The sequence below is a fragment of the Alligator mississippiensis genome, chromosome 4 (assembly GCF_030867095.1).
Source record: "Alligator mississippiensis isolate rAllMis1 chromosome 4, rAllMis1, whole genome shotgun sequence".
Classification (NCBI taxonomy): Eukaryota; Metazoa; Chordata; order Crocodylia; family Alligatoridae; genus Alligator; species Alligator mississippiensis.
Window position 1 is genome coordinate 74,126,053 of NC_081827.1, and position 13,360 is coordinate 74,139,412.

A 13,360-nucleotide genomic window follows, 5' to 3' on the forward strand; every position below is an offset into this window, starting at 1 on the left:
TAAATTGCCCTCACTTCCATCACTGCAGGATCATGCAGACATAACTGTTACAAGCAGTGGCTCTTCCTCCCCTTTTAAAGATGTTACAAATGGAGTTTGGCCATACCCTCTGTTGCTCCTGTGTATTAGACAGATACACAAATTCAGCAAGACCCTCTGACAGAAACTATGTGCTGCAATAACTACTCACAACCAAATGAATCCAATATGTCATAGCAGATAAAACTCAAGCCATTTTCTTTTGGTCTGCTGCATAAGACAAATCCTGTCAGCTGCTAAACACTGCTGAAAAAGAATATACAATTAAAGCACTAGTACTATACCTTTGCTCTGCAACTGTACACAGCCTCTCCTATTCTGCAGAGAAATTAAGCAGCCCTGATAAGGAAAAGGTGGAAACCAAACATGACCAGTGCATAAATGCTAACTGCAGTCCAGTAAATTATGTGATGTCTGTTACAGCCACTTTTTAAGTCAGTGGTTCTCACCTTTTTCATTCAAGGCACCCTATACAGAAAATGCCAGCTCTTAGCTTTCACTTGTTTATCAACCATGTAAAAATAATCAAGTATTTCTGTTGCAAAGAACTCAGAAAAAAACACAACAGATCAGAAATGGTTTTGACACTATGGATTTGTATTTCAAAACTCAGGGTTTATATCTCATGAATCAAGTATAGGTGCTTGTGCATCCAATGGTGATAATATTGTGCAGCACCCAATAATATCCTTAGAAGGATCTCATGGCACCCCAGCTGAGAGTCATTCTTTCAGGTTATCTAATTACACCTGCCACCAACCAGGAGTTGTGACTTACATGTACTTAGGAGATGCCCGGGGTGGGGGAGCAACCACAAGTGGCAATCAATAACAGAAATATTTCTACCTTTCAGACAGCTGCTAAGTGCCTTATACAGGTACTCCTCACTTAACCTCGTTCCGGTTAACATTTTGATATTACGTCGCTGATCCATTAGAGAACATACTCGTTTAAAGTCATGCAACATTTGGTTATACATTGTTTGGCTGCCACCTGCTAGTAGGTAACTGCTGTGACATAATCAGGTTCACTTAACATTATTTAGCTTAAAGTCAAATTTTTCAAGAACATAACTATGACATTAATCAAAGAGTAGCTGTATGTTGGTTGTAGATTCCAGTCACCCAACCAGCCTACAGTGGCTGCTCTATTCAACTTTCATTCCTTCATCTGATTACAAGGTACAAGGCGTAAAACTCAGCAACTCTAAGGTTGCCTCAGAACTGTTCTGTCATAATCTTTACCCACGCAGCACAGAGCCCTTTACTATTAGAAGGGGTTTTTTTAATTTTATTTTAAAGGTATAATAAGAAAGTTTCTAATAGTAACACATCTGAGTGTTTTCTTTTCACAAAGTCCACATAATACCGTATCTGTATTCACTTTAATGGAAATAAGAATAATCTGCTTGTTGCCAGGCAAATTTCAGTTCAAGCAGATGGGCAAACAGTATTTTCCATTTGTTTTCTTTGCATTTACAGTGTCACAAAAATTCTAATGGCTTAATATGCACAGCACAAATGTTAGCATGCTAATCTTTTCAACAGGAGCTTGCATCTGGACAAAAATAAATTAAGAAAATAATCACTATACATCTTCAGTAGTAAATCCTGTAAAACAGACTTCAAAGTTTCATATCATAAATACTCCTAAATTCCAAATTCAGGCTTATTTGGGCATCATTCTTTTTGTACAAAAAACCACATATATAACAAACTGAAAAAACCATACAGTTAATGTCCTTGCCAATGCCAGATCAGACACATTTTAATTAATATTAATGTATACATACAAAAGTATACATAGAAACACATAGGTGAGACTTCTCAAAAGTGTGCAGCAACTGACCTAAATCCATTTCCAATTAAATCAATGATGAACTGATTTACAGAACAGTTAAGCACTGATCATTTGTCTGTAAGGTACAAGCTCTAGCTCAGGTATCAGAAGCAGCAGAATCACATTTTCTATCCCAGAAAATATATTCTCCTACTCAGCAAGGCTAAGTAGCCTAGGATGAGCTTTGTGCTAACAACGCTATACTACTTCTGGTACCCTACCTAGCTGAGATCTCTCTACTCAGCTATACATATCAGATAGGAGATAGTTATCTATACCCAAGGCCCAGAACCTCAAGGTTGTTTAGGCAGCTAACTCTTAAGAAGGATCTAGGCCTAAGTATTTCCAAAAATCCCAGTCCTTTACAGTGTGTCCAAACATATATATGCAGGCCTCTCATATGAGTACATCTACCTAACAATTTAATACCATACAGGAAACTTACAGCTTCTAACTTCTTTATGCTCTGCTGTATATTATACGGATTGCTTGTATAGCACTGCTGTAAGAGGGCTTTCTCATCAAGAGCTGTAAGATCTTCACCAATCCTGTCTTCTGGCTGTGGATCCTAGACAGAAATACACTGCATTTTATTTCTACTGTCTTAGTCAATCAGGTGTAGAACACAACAAATTTTCTCCTACACAAAATATTAAAAATCATGTTTCTTGTTCAGACTTTACTTGCAACAAAAAAGCCTTGCAATTTTATGGAAGTTAATAGCACTTCAAAGACAAGGTGGAGGGACTTAGTACATGTATTTTATTGAGAAACGAGATTCAAGGAACACAGAATGTTTTTCAGAAGCAGTCACCATAAGTTTCAATTTTTAAACCTGAAGTATGCTGAAAGCTAAGGATTTGGTGAGTTTACACAAACGTTTCCTATATTCCCAATGCCTAATCCAAAACATAGTTTTATTATACAGATATTATGCTTAATGAATACTCCATGTTTTATTCTGAAGTCTGATACAAGAACTGTTTTACTGCTGCTGTTCCCAACAGAGCCCCTACCAGGCAGAGACACAGCAAACTCAAGTGCCTAGGGTGGGGCGAGAGTGTGTCAACCACAGTAGACAGCGTAGGTGGCATGGGTGAGTTAAAGGGAAGTCTTACCTTCCCAGGTTGCTTAGTGTCAGCAGTGGCCCCTCTGGCAGCAGCCCCATGGCCAGGCTCCCTGGCAGCATATCCTGGTGCCCCATTTGCTAAGCCCCCATATACACATATATTGGGAGCAGGGCTGTCTCTGCTCTGGCAAAGGTACCTGCAGGGGAGGAGGAGGGGAAAGGGCACCAATCTGTTTGCCCCACTCATCACCCACCCTCCAAATTCACTGTTTGGTTCAGTGCTGCACTGTGCTGCACCAGGCTCCTGTGGCTGGGCAGGGGCAGCTCAGGGCTCCTCCTGCTGCAGCAAAGACTCCCAGCAGGGAAGATGCTGGTGCCCATCATAATCAGTGCCCAGGACAGGTGGTCTGCTTACTCTGCCCTAGTTATGCCACTGCTTGGAGGCTCTGGAACAGAGCGTGTATCCCAGGGACCTGATATCAATGACAGCGCAGGAGAAGCAGCAACAATGACCATTAACACACACACACTTCCTTGTGTTATCGAAAGTAAAGAGTAAACAGATTTAGAAACATGGATCTCTTTCTCCCTTCCATTCTTTTTCACTTTAGGTTTTACTTACAATGCTGGTAGGCACAGTTTCAAAGAGAAATGTGATTTCAAGTAGAGTGTCTCTTAAGGACAACCAAATGACATACACAACAGCTACATTATCCCAGACAACTTTATTCTCTCTGCATTACAAATCTTCCCCTTTCCATGCTACTGAACTCTCAGCAGCTAAAATGTTCTTTCCTTGTCACTCACTTCAGGTATGTCACCTCTTTTGTACTTCTTCTATTGGCTGCCAAACTTCTCATTCTTGACTGAGGCTCCACCCAGCTCTGATGTCTTCAGGGGTCATCTGCCCTCCTCATACCTCTCCTTACTCATTCTTTATGCATATGGCTCACTTTGCCTCTTCTTTTATTCCTACCCTGATGTGTAGGATGTTTTCATGCAGCTCCTCACACCCAGAATAGCATCTCTTTCTGCGCATTCAGGATCCTCACCATACTTCCTCAAACTAAACTAGCACTGGTCATTTTGTTTGTTTGCTATTGCCCCTGCCCCCTTGTGCTGTCTCTCTAAGCCACCTCAATATTAATTTTAAAACAAATAATAATAATAATGAAATGCTAACGAATTCTTTATTATTATTATTATTATTATTCATATTGCGGTAGCCCCAAAATACACACATGCACACACTGAGCAATTTTTGTCCCAAAAGACCTTGCAGTCTAAAGTGTTTATATTTATTTTAATCCCATATTCTGCTATCTCAACTTGCAGTTTGTCTTTAAAGCTGGGGTCATGTCTTTCCTTCCTCCCACTTCCAACTCCTTTAAGGAGTTCTATGTAAAGTTATGGTTATAAACAAATATTTAAAAAGAAAGGTTTAAATGAAATTCCACAGTCTAATACAGAATTTCTACCATTATACTTTTTAGCAACACCAATTAAGACTCTTCCTTCAATAAAAATGCAAATAAGAATGCTCCTTGAATAACTCATATTAACCTTGTCCCTTTGTCTGGTAGAAGTGCCTTACTAGGGCCCATGCTTGCTACTCCATCAGAGACTGCAAGCCTATACAGTAGCTTGCATATGCTTCTAATGTTCAGGAGGGGAAGAAATTCAAATATTCTTCCCTATTCAGTTTTTACTATTTACTCCCTATTCAGTTTTTCGGGTCCCACAGTATGAGGCATCAAAGAAATACCTATAAAGTATGGTTAAAACCTATTGCTGTGTAACAGAACATTACAATACATATACACTATAATTAAACTTAAATGTACATTTGCGATTTCACAGGATATAGTACCTCTTTGTTAGCTATCCTCTGTGAACACTCCTGAGACTGAGCATTGTCTTTTCTTTTTTCTGCAGTTCTCTGAGAATACAGTTTATATCCCTCTTTCATTTCTGCTTCATACTGCTGGTATTTTAGTTTGTATTTGTCTGCTGGGGATGGCAGATTTTCTAGTATTGTCTTTTGCTCCCAAAAGGAATGCTAAAAACAAAGAACAATCAGGAATAACAACCTCCTGCTGTGATACACAATATCAACAGCAGGATTATTATGCCCACACAGTATAACCTTTTATATGGAAGGGGCTGATGTTACTTAACACCACACTTCACACTTAGAAAGAGCTGCAATACTATTGTGTAATAAAATGAGTGTCTCATGAAACTCTTGATGCTTTGCCTAAAGTCAAACTGTTTTGCAGCCAAATGTATCTCCATCATTTTCCACCAAAAAAATCAAAATCTTCTTGCCAGGACCCAGTCAAATCCTACAAGCATGTGCAGACATTAAGTCTGGAGCTCCAGAATGACCACACATTTGGTATGAATGCTGAGTAAAGGCAGTAAGGCAAAAGATTCTAGTCATACCGGGTAGGCAAAAAGGTGCTTTTCTCTTCAACTGTACAGTGTATGCTTAGCTCTTGGGATCACATCAGCCAGAGATGTCTGTGGAGGCAGCTACTTCTTGATTCTCCATTTATTTACCTTCTCCTGGGGTGCATCTAGACAAGACACTTTACTGCACATCAGACTAATGTAATGCACAGTAAAGTATCACCACCAACAAATGTGCAGAATTTACTCTGCTTTACTCTAATGATAGGGGAAGCTGTGCTGGCTGAAGGGACAGCTGTCTCCCTACCACATGGGGATTGGGACCCATCTCGATCCCCACATTGCCAGGAGAGCTGTGCTGGCTGCAGGAGAAGCTATGTCTCTGCCATGAGAGGATTGGGACAGGTCCTGATCCCCACATGGCAGGGAGGCAGCTGTCCCTGAAGCCAGCACAGTTCTCCCCACCCGCTGGAGATCGGGACCAGCCCACAGGCCCCTGCCAGCCCACAAGGTTGGTACCTGGGGGAGCCTGGAGCTCCCCCTGACTCTTCCTGTAGAGGGATAAAGCCCCTGGACTGGGCTATGCCTGACAGAGGCACACGTGTAGATGTGCAGCCAGAAGTGCATTAATGAGCCTAAATTTTCTTGTATGCAAAGGACATCAAAATGGGCAGGAACAGCCACAACAAGAAGAGACAATCAGTGCAGGGACACACAATTTCTTTCCTCTCTTCCTCTATCTCCTACTGGATGTGTCTACATGTGAATTTACACATGCTTAAACTTAATGCGCCTTAGCCTAAGGTGCATTAAGGCAATTTAGGTGCACGTCTACATGTGAATGCTTTAAGGCACCTCACTGGGCAGCCTGCCCTGATCAGCACCCTGGACAGCTCCCGGAAGCCCGTGGCAGTGTAACTGGGTGGTGCAGTTCAGCACCAGCCGAGGGGGTGGGAGCCTCCAGTCCCCCTGTAGCAGAAAGCCCCCTTTTCCTCTTGCCTGCATTTGCTCTCCCCTCTTTGGATATGTTTCTCTTTTTCTACCTTTTCTTCCTTCCTCTCTCTTTCACTTTAAGATAAGGAATTGTATTTTGAAATTTGTATGTGTGCATTTTGTATCTCCCCTTGTAGTTTGGTATTTTTATCTATTTGTGTGCCATGGCATTTGTAGCTTATATTTTATACTCCTCACCTTTCAACTTGCAACTAAATGTGTTTTAGTAAGTTATACATTGTAACATTGTTAACAAAGGCAGGAATCAAACTGCTCTTCCCTGTATCAGGCTGGCCTCTGAAAGAATGAGTGAATCAGTGATTGAATGTGTAACATGGAAGCAGGCAGCAATTATCACCTGGAAGCTGAACTCAATAGAAGACAGTGTAACAACTGGGAAATCTCTATACCTCACTGATCAAGGGCTAGAAGCCCTGGCCTGACTTAATCAACACCAGAGACCAACTTTTGGGCTGAATATCTCCAGATCGACCACTCCCAGAGCCCTATTCTAAATTCATCAACGGACTCCCAAACCTGCACGTACATGCGGACGACCCCTGAGGCTGACAGATGCTGTCCAGTAGCCACCGAGGGTGGGGAAGTCCCACGAGGGTCAATGACCCCTGGATTGGGCAAACCAGAAAACTGGGGAGTCACCAAAGTCTGCCAGGGACAGATAAAAGGCAGTGAAAAGTGACCCTCAGTGGCGCCCTCTTGATCTCCAACTCGACCAGACCTGTCCAGCCAGAAGGACCAGCCGGCGACCCCCTTCTGGAAGATAACACCACACTGAAAGAAGCCTCAACGACAGACTCCAGTGCTTGTAGGATAGGTATACCTGACTCTGTAGCCTGCTACTGTGTGTGTGTGTATGTGTGTGCATGTGTGTGTGTGGACCAGCCCCAAGGTTTATGATTACAGTGTTTCAATCCGCCTAATAAACTAGAATTTTAAGGATCCCGAGTTGGACATTTGTAACCAACACCCCCAGACGTGGTCAGCTCGGCCCTGGCTCTAGCCCCCTCCCCATGTTCCTGCTTCCTCAGTGTTGGACAACAGTGGGCCTGAACCAAGCCCGTGGGACCCCGTGCTGCCACCAGGAACTGCCAAGAAGATGATGTAGCAGGTGCTGTTCTGCAAGGTGCAGATGCTGGAGCCAGAGCGGCAGTTCCAGAAGCAGTGGTCCCTGTCGGCTTTACGCAGATATAAAATTTAGGCATGATTAGCCTAAAATCGCCATTTTTAAGGCGCATTAAGGGTGCACACATGTAGACCCGTGCTCTTAATGCACCTTAAATCACCACATGTAGATGCACCCACTGGGTCTTAGCATGGATCAAATTTAGCTTATTTCCCTGTCCTGCTACATAAAATTAGAGCAGGTCCAGCTGATGCCAGAGCAGTCCTGTTCTAGAACAACATTCATTCAATGGCTTAAGGAATCTTCCTTGAAAAAGAAATTCACTCCAATTGAAAGATATTTCTGAGTGTTCCTACAGGAGTTTTTAAACAACAGAGTTTGGTGGAAATGGCTAAGAAAAAAAAACTACATTTACTCTTCTAAAACTGACCCTTTCTTGGAAGGATTCACTTGGAAAGTTTACTGCACAGGAAGTTTGAATTTTATTTTATTTTTATAATTTGCAAAAGGAATGTTAATTGGGGAACCTGAAACAATGTAGAAATCAAGGCTACTCACAGAAATGTGTTAAAATATATCAGCAGAGCTTGACTACTTTTCTCCACAAGAGAAGATTCAGAAGGAATAAAAAGATGGTAAGGAAAGATGAATGAATAGAAGATGATCTAGTCTACTTAGGCTCTTATAATACATCCACCACTAAGGTATCTGGTAAAGAATGAAGACAATAAACAGGGAGAGAGAAAATGAAGGAAAGAAGAAAAGAGGAGGTTGTGAGGTAGTCAAAGTCATTCCAGTCTTTTGCTAATCAGTGCAGTAACAGAGATTTTGTTCTGTAAATTTAACATATGCATCAACACAAATAAGAAACACAGCAATTTACATTGATTAACTGAGGCCATTTTAAATATACTAGTGAGATATGTGCTTTTTAGGGAGTTAATTTAGTCTACAAACCTAAAAGTCAGTCAATTAATACGGTACATGCATGCTCACAGCCAAAGTTAGTCAATGTGAGTTGTGTTACTAGCTGAATGAACTAAATATTAATAAAATATATTAATTGTTCTAAACAATGTTGTACCCAGCATTCATTTCTCATTAATTATTCTGGAAATGAACACCAACTGATACATACCGAGTGGTTAGGAGGATGTATAGCACCCTAACCAGAGTTAGGTTGCTGTATGCTTCTCATCCTTAAGATCCTGATTTGATTTAAAGTTTGAGATACTCATGTCCAAAAAAATAACATTTGCTGCAATATTTTAATGTTTGCTTCTCTTTTAATAACAATAAAATACCACACTTGATACACTGTCAACATGCAAAAGGATCATAATAGCTATACAGGAAAATAGCAATTAAAAATAATTTCTCAACTAAGCATTTCATGTCATACAAAAGGTATTAAATGTGTTAAGTTTTCAGATCAAAACTGAGCAATTATCTACTAATCAATAGGTAATGTTTTTTCTGCCATGTGTATTTTTTAAGCTACTTTACCTCCATTTTCTTCTGACAAGGTTTATCAGGCATCTGTTTAATGGAAAAGCGAATGAACAGTTAATTTAAGTCATAGCTGCCAAAAACTATGCTTTATGAATCAAACAAATTTGTCAAATTCATTTTTCCAAATTTAATCTAATTGAATAATTCAAAGGAAACTTCATTTTCAAAGAGCAACAACTAGAACAACTGTCAGCTGTGTCATTGTTAAATGTGTGCTTAATTTTATTATTTTGAATAATGATTTTGAACAGTGCTGTAATCATACAGAAAGTGGTATGTTAAAACTGGATCTCTGATTTTCCTGGCATAATAACCAGTTATTTTTGGTCTATTTTAAAATTTTACTTTCTCACTCAGTGCGGAAATAAAAGAATGAATACAGATGGTCTATCGAAGGCATTATAAAAGTACATGGTCTCAAATACTTAAGAGGCATTCTGAAACAAACACTGCAATTCTGTTCGAGACAGAAAGGAAGAAAAATATTGATAAGGAAGTTACTGCAATTCATTACAGTAACCTACATATGGACAAGACCAATTTATTTTTTGCTAGTTGTAATTGTCAAATCATGTATTGAGGACATATATTAGTTACTTTATCATTTTATTATTTTCTAATGTATACAATTTTCTTAAAATTGGCTTACAAATCAAATTAAAAGCTACTTTAGTAGTTACTCATTTCAGGTTTTTTGGCAAAGTATTAATGTCACTAACTGTTAATGCCCAAATTCTTAGTTGCAAAAATTAAAAGAATTAGGGCATAAATCAGGATAGAAGAAAAGAAATAGGTGTGATGTATTTAAGCAGCTTCTTAATAAAAGGCACTTCATTAGAAAGAACCTGGACCACTAACAGTCAGATCTTAATTTTTAAAAATGAAATGTATTATAAATGTGGATGTGCTGTATTTATTTAATCTCTAATGAAAGACCCCATATATTAGCTGTCTATTGGGAAAAACTGACCTGTTGAGTCTGGAAGTGCTGTGCATAAGGAGTTTGTAATGGTGATCCCCAACTAACAGTTGAAGATGAATCCGTACGGCCATTACAAGGATACCCCTTGCTGTATGGTATATATGTGTCTCCATCCTCAAATAAACAGAACAAAGAATAATTGTAATTTTTCAGTAACAAAACAGAACTTTGACTAATTCCTACAGTAAGTGAATTTTTTTAAGCCGATTTCAGATTACCTCTTCATCGGAATCTCCCAGTCTCCCCAAGTCGAGGCATGGTACCCTGGAGGAAGTTAAGATTACTTTAGTAATAATTCAGGACATGTTTTTCCTTTAGACTACAGTACAATGGAAATCTATGATAATGAGGTATTTTTCCCCCCTCAAAATATATCTTCTTATAAAACATTTTCATTGTAACAGTACAAGGCCCAAAAATGCCCCGTAAACCCCATTTCCCTTCATCTTAGGCTCTGTCACCACATCCTTTCTTTGTCTACAGTTTCAGAGAACACTGGTAGTTCTGAAAAGCCTTGGAAGACTAACTCCATTCCCAGGGCCAAACATTCCTAGCAAGCCTCTCTGGCTTCTCTTCACAACCCTATGAGCTGCTGCAGTAAGCTGTAAGTCAGCTTCCAACAGTTTGTACAGCAGGTATGCATATTTTTAATTTTTTTTGAAAACTACTATAACATCATTAGTCCTTGAGTTAAAAGCCTTATTCAGCCTGCAGACTCATTCAGTCACTGGTGAATGACTGAACGAATGGCTACTGAACTATCCTTTTACTCCCACGTGACAAGGTGATGGCTGATGGATGTTGGCAGAACGAAGTGGAGAGCTAATATGACTTCCAAGCCTTTTGGAAAAAAATAAACTTCAATGTATTCGAAAATATCAAATATGTCACGGGTAATATCCCTACTCCCAAGCCTCAAAATCCCTAGGCTTGGATATAATGTACAAACTGAAACTTCCCACCATACTCTCCCCATGATTGGTTCTCTCTGTTTTACATTGTTTATATCTGGAAAAAACAGAAACTGATTAAGAAAAAATGATAGCTCCTATTCCAACTTCTCCTCTTAAAAAGTATTCAAGATAGTCTATTGTGCAATCACAAATAACTAAAGAGTTACTTAACCATTTTGTTATAAAAACTTAAGAAGAACAAATAACAACATCTGGAAAAAGATCTTGTTTTGCTAAAATAAAACATAAACCAACTACTTTTAAGAAGTACAACTATAATAATTACATTTCACTTTAAGTATAAAATATAGAAAAGAAGTTTACAGCAACAAATTTTAGTTATTTATACATCAGAACAAAGTAGGGGTGTACCAATAAAGATTTTTTTGCCTAATACCGCTGGCAGATTAGTAAACCAGCTATATCAGCTGATACTGGTCCGATAGCCAATATGCAGCCCAGCAGCTTGAAAAGTAGCATCCAGCCAATAAGTTTGTGAAGGATAAGGGGCATAAGGGTGCAGATTGAGGCCCCCATGGTGAGGGAGGCAGTGAGGCTAGGGCTGGGGCTGTGGCAAGAGCAGGAGCAGGCGTTGCCCAGCCAGGGCAGAGCAGGGCAAGGGAAGGAGTCACAGAGGGGTGGGGAGGTGGGGCGGCTCCCCCCCGCACTGAGGGTGCCCCTGGGGTGTACAGGGGACATGTGCCCCCTGGTTTGTGTATTTGGCAAGGGTGGGTTGCCCACTGTGAGCTCAGGGCTAGAGGCTGCACCAGCTTCTTCCCAGTGGGGGGCTGGGCTGGGCTGGGCCTGTGCTCAGGACAGAGGTGAGGCAGGCGACACTGGGAGGTAGAACTGCAGCAAATTTTGAGGTGGCTATAGTCTTCCCATAGCCCCTCCCTCACAGGGCCACCACCACCTGCCCTGCCCCTGCCCACCCCGAGAGCAGCCCTGGCCTAGCCCCCCGATTGGAAGAGGCTGGTGATGCCTCCAGCCCCAGGCCTGCAGCAGGCAACCTGCCCTCACCTTGCATACAAATTTGGGTCCACATGCCCCCCATGCCTCCCCTGGGGGTGCGCGCAGTGGTAGGGAGCTGCCCCACCTCCGCACCCTCCCGTGCCTCCTGGACAAGCCACCCATGGCACCATCCCACATCCCACCCCAGCTAGGCAGCACCTGCCCCTGCCCCAACCCCACCCGTTCCCTCACTATGGGGGCTGTGATCTGCCCCACTTCCACACCCCTTCCCTCCCCCGACCCCCTTCCCTGCCACAGACTTACCAGCTGGACACTGCTCTCCAAGCTGCCAGGCTGTATTCCTGGCCATGTGCACACTGTGACTGTGCTCATACACACAGCATCTATCGGTAACATTAATCTGCTCCAACGGCCAAAAAAAGCCTATTGCCAATAATGTCAATTTTCCTTTTATTGGTGCCAATCCAATACGGACCGATATATCAACGCACCTCTAGAACAAACATCAGTAAATTACATTATTTATTAATCAAGTTACTTAATGTAGCAATACAACAGACTGCTCAAAAAGGAGACTTACTCAGGTGGACGAGCTGCTCGTGTATTTGGTCTCCATCCCTATTAAATTGCCAACATAATAACTATTATTATTTAAAAAACACAATTTTATTTTTCATTCCTCTACTAAAGTCTAATATTATAAAAGCCTAAGTCTGTCTGTCCATAACACTTTATTCATGCTCTGATAGTGGCTGTCTTGGCAGCCAATCATAGTGCCCTACACAGATAGGGACAGACAGAGGACCGGTGCCATGGCAGTGGGGATTGACAGGCCAGAGGGGAGGGGGGGCGAGGCCCCTACCCAAAGCAATGGGAATGACCCCGGACCCGGCTCGAAGCGGTGGGGGGAGGCGGTAAATGGCCCAGGCCCTGGCTCCAGCCCAAAGTGGTGGGGGGAGGTGGGAAGCGGGCCTGGCCCCAGCCTCAGCCCGAAGAAGCGGGGGGAGGAGTGGAACGACCCAGGCTCCAACCCGAAGTGGCCGAGGGGAGGCAGGGAGCACCCGGCCTGAAGTAGCAGGGTCAGGGGGGAAGAGGGGAAACAGCAGCAGCCCGAGGTGGTGGGGGTAGGAGGGACACGGGCCTCTGTCCCCACCCGCCCCCTCTCCCCCCCCCCCATCATTCTTGACAGGCATTTGCTAGTTATTTATAATAGAGACACCAAAACAACTTAAAGATGTATTGGGTTACAACACTGTTGACAGACTGATAGTACTAAGTTCTACATTTCCGTTTCACTGAAAGTTGATTCTATAGATTCAGTATCTATGATGTCTTCAATACCCGTGTCTAAGACTATGACTCAGCTGTGGTAAACAAGAATAAAAACTTTCCTGGCCATCAAGCACTTAAAAGACTAACCAGAAGTGGTGACCCTACCATGTATT

General features: G+C 41.8%; 1 protein-coding gene across 11 annotated transcripts in view; it reads right to left on the reverse strand.

The window, feature by feature from the left end:
* The window catches only part of CAPS2 (calcyphosine 2), a 77,171-nt gene that overhangs the window by 53,144 nt on the left and 10,667 nt on the right, over window positions 1–13,360 (reverse strand). For 9 of the 11 annotated variants that reach the window (XM_059726099.1, XM_014595866.3, XM_019493729.2 and 6 more), the window contains 6 exons: window positions 12,496–12,533; window positions 10,209–10,254; window positions 9,979–10,104; window positions 9,003–9,035; window positions 4,818–5,006; window positions 2,324–2,446 (listed from right to left, as the gene is read on the reverse strand). In XM_059726099.1, the coding sequence (XP_059582082.1) occupies window positions 2,324–2,446; window positions 4,818–5,006; window positions 9,003–9,035; window positions 9,979–10,104; window positions 10,209–10,254; window positions 12,496–12,533 (555 nt within the window). The remainder of the gene's footprint in view (window positions 1–2,323; window positions 2,447–4,817; window positions 5,007–9,002; window positions 9,036–9,978; window positions 10,105–10,208; window positions 10,255–12,495; window positions 12,534–13,360) is intronic. The other 2 variants (XM_059726103.1, XM_059726102.1) reach the window with 2 other exon arrangements.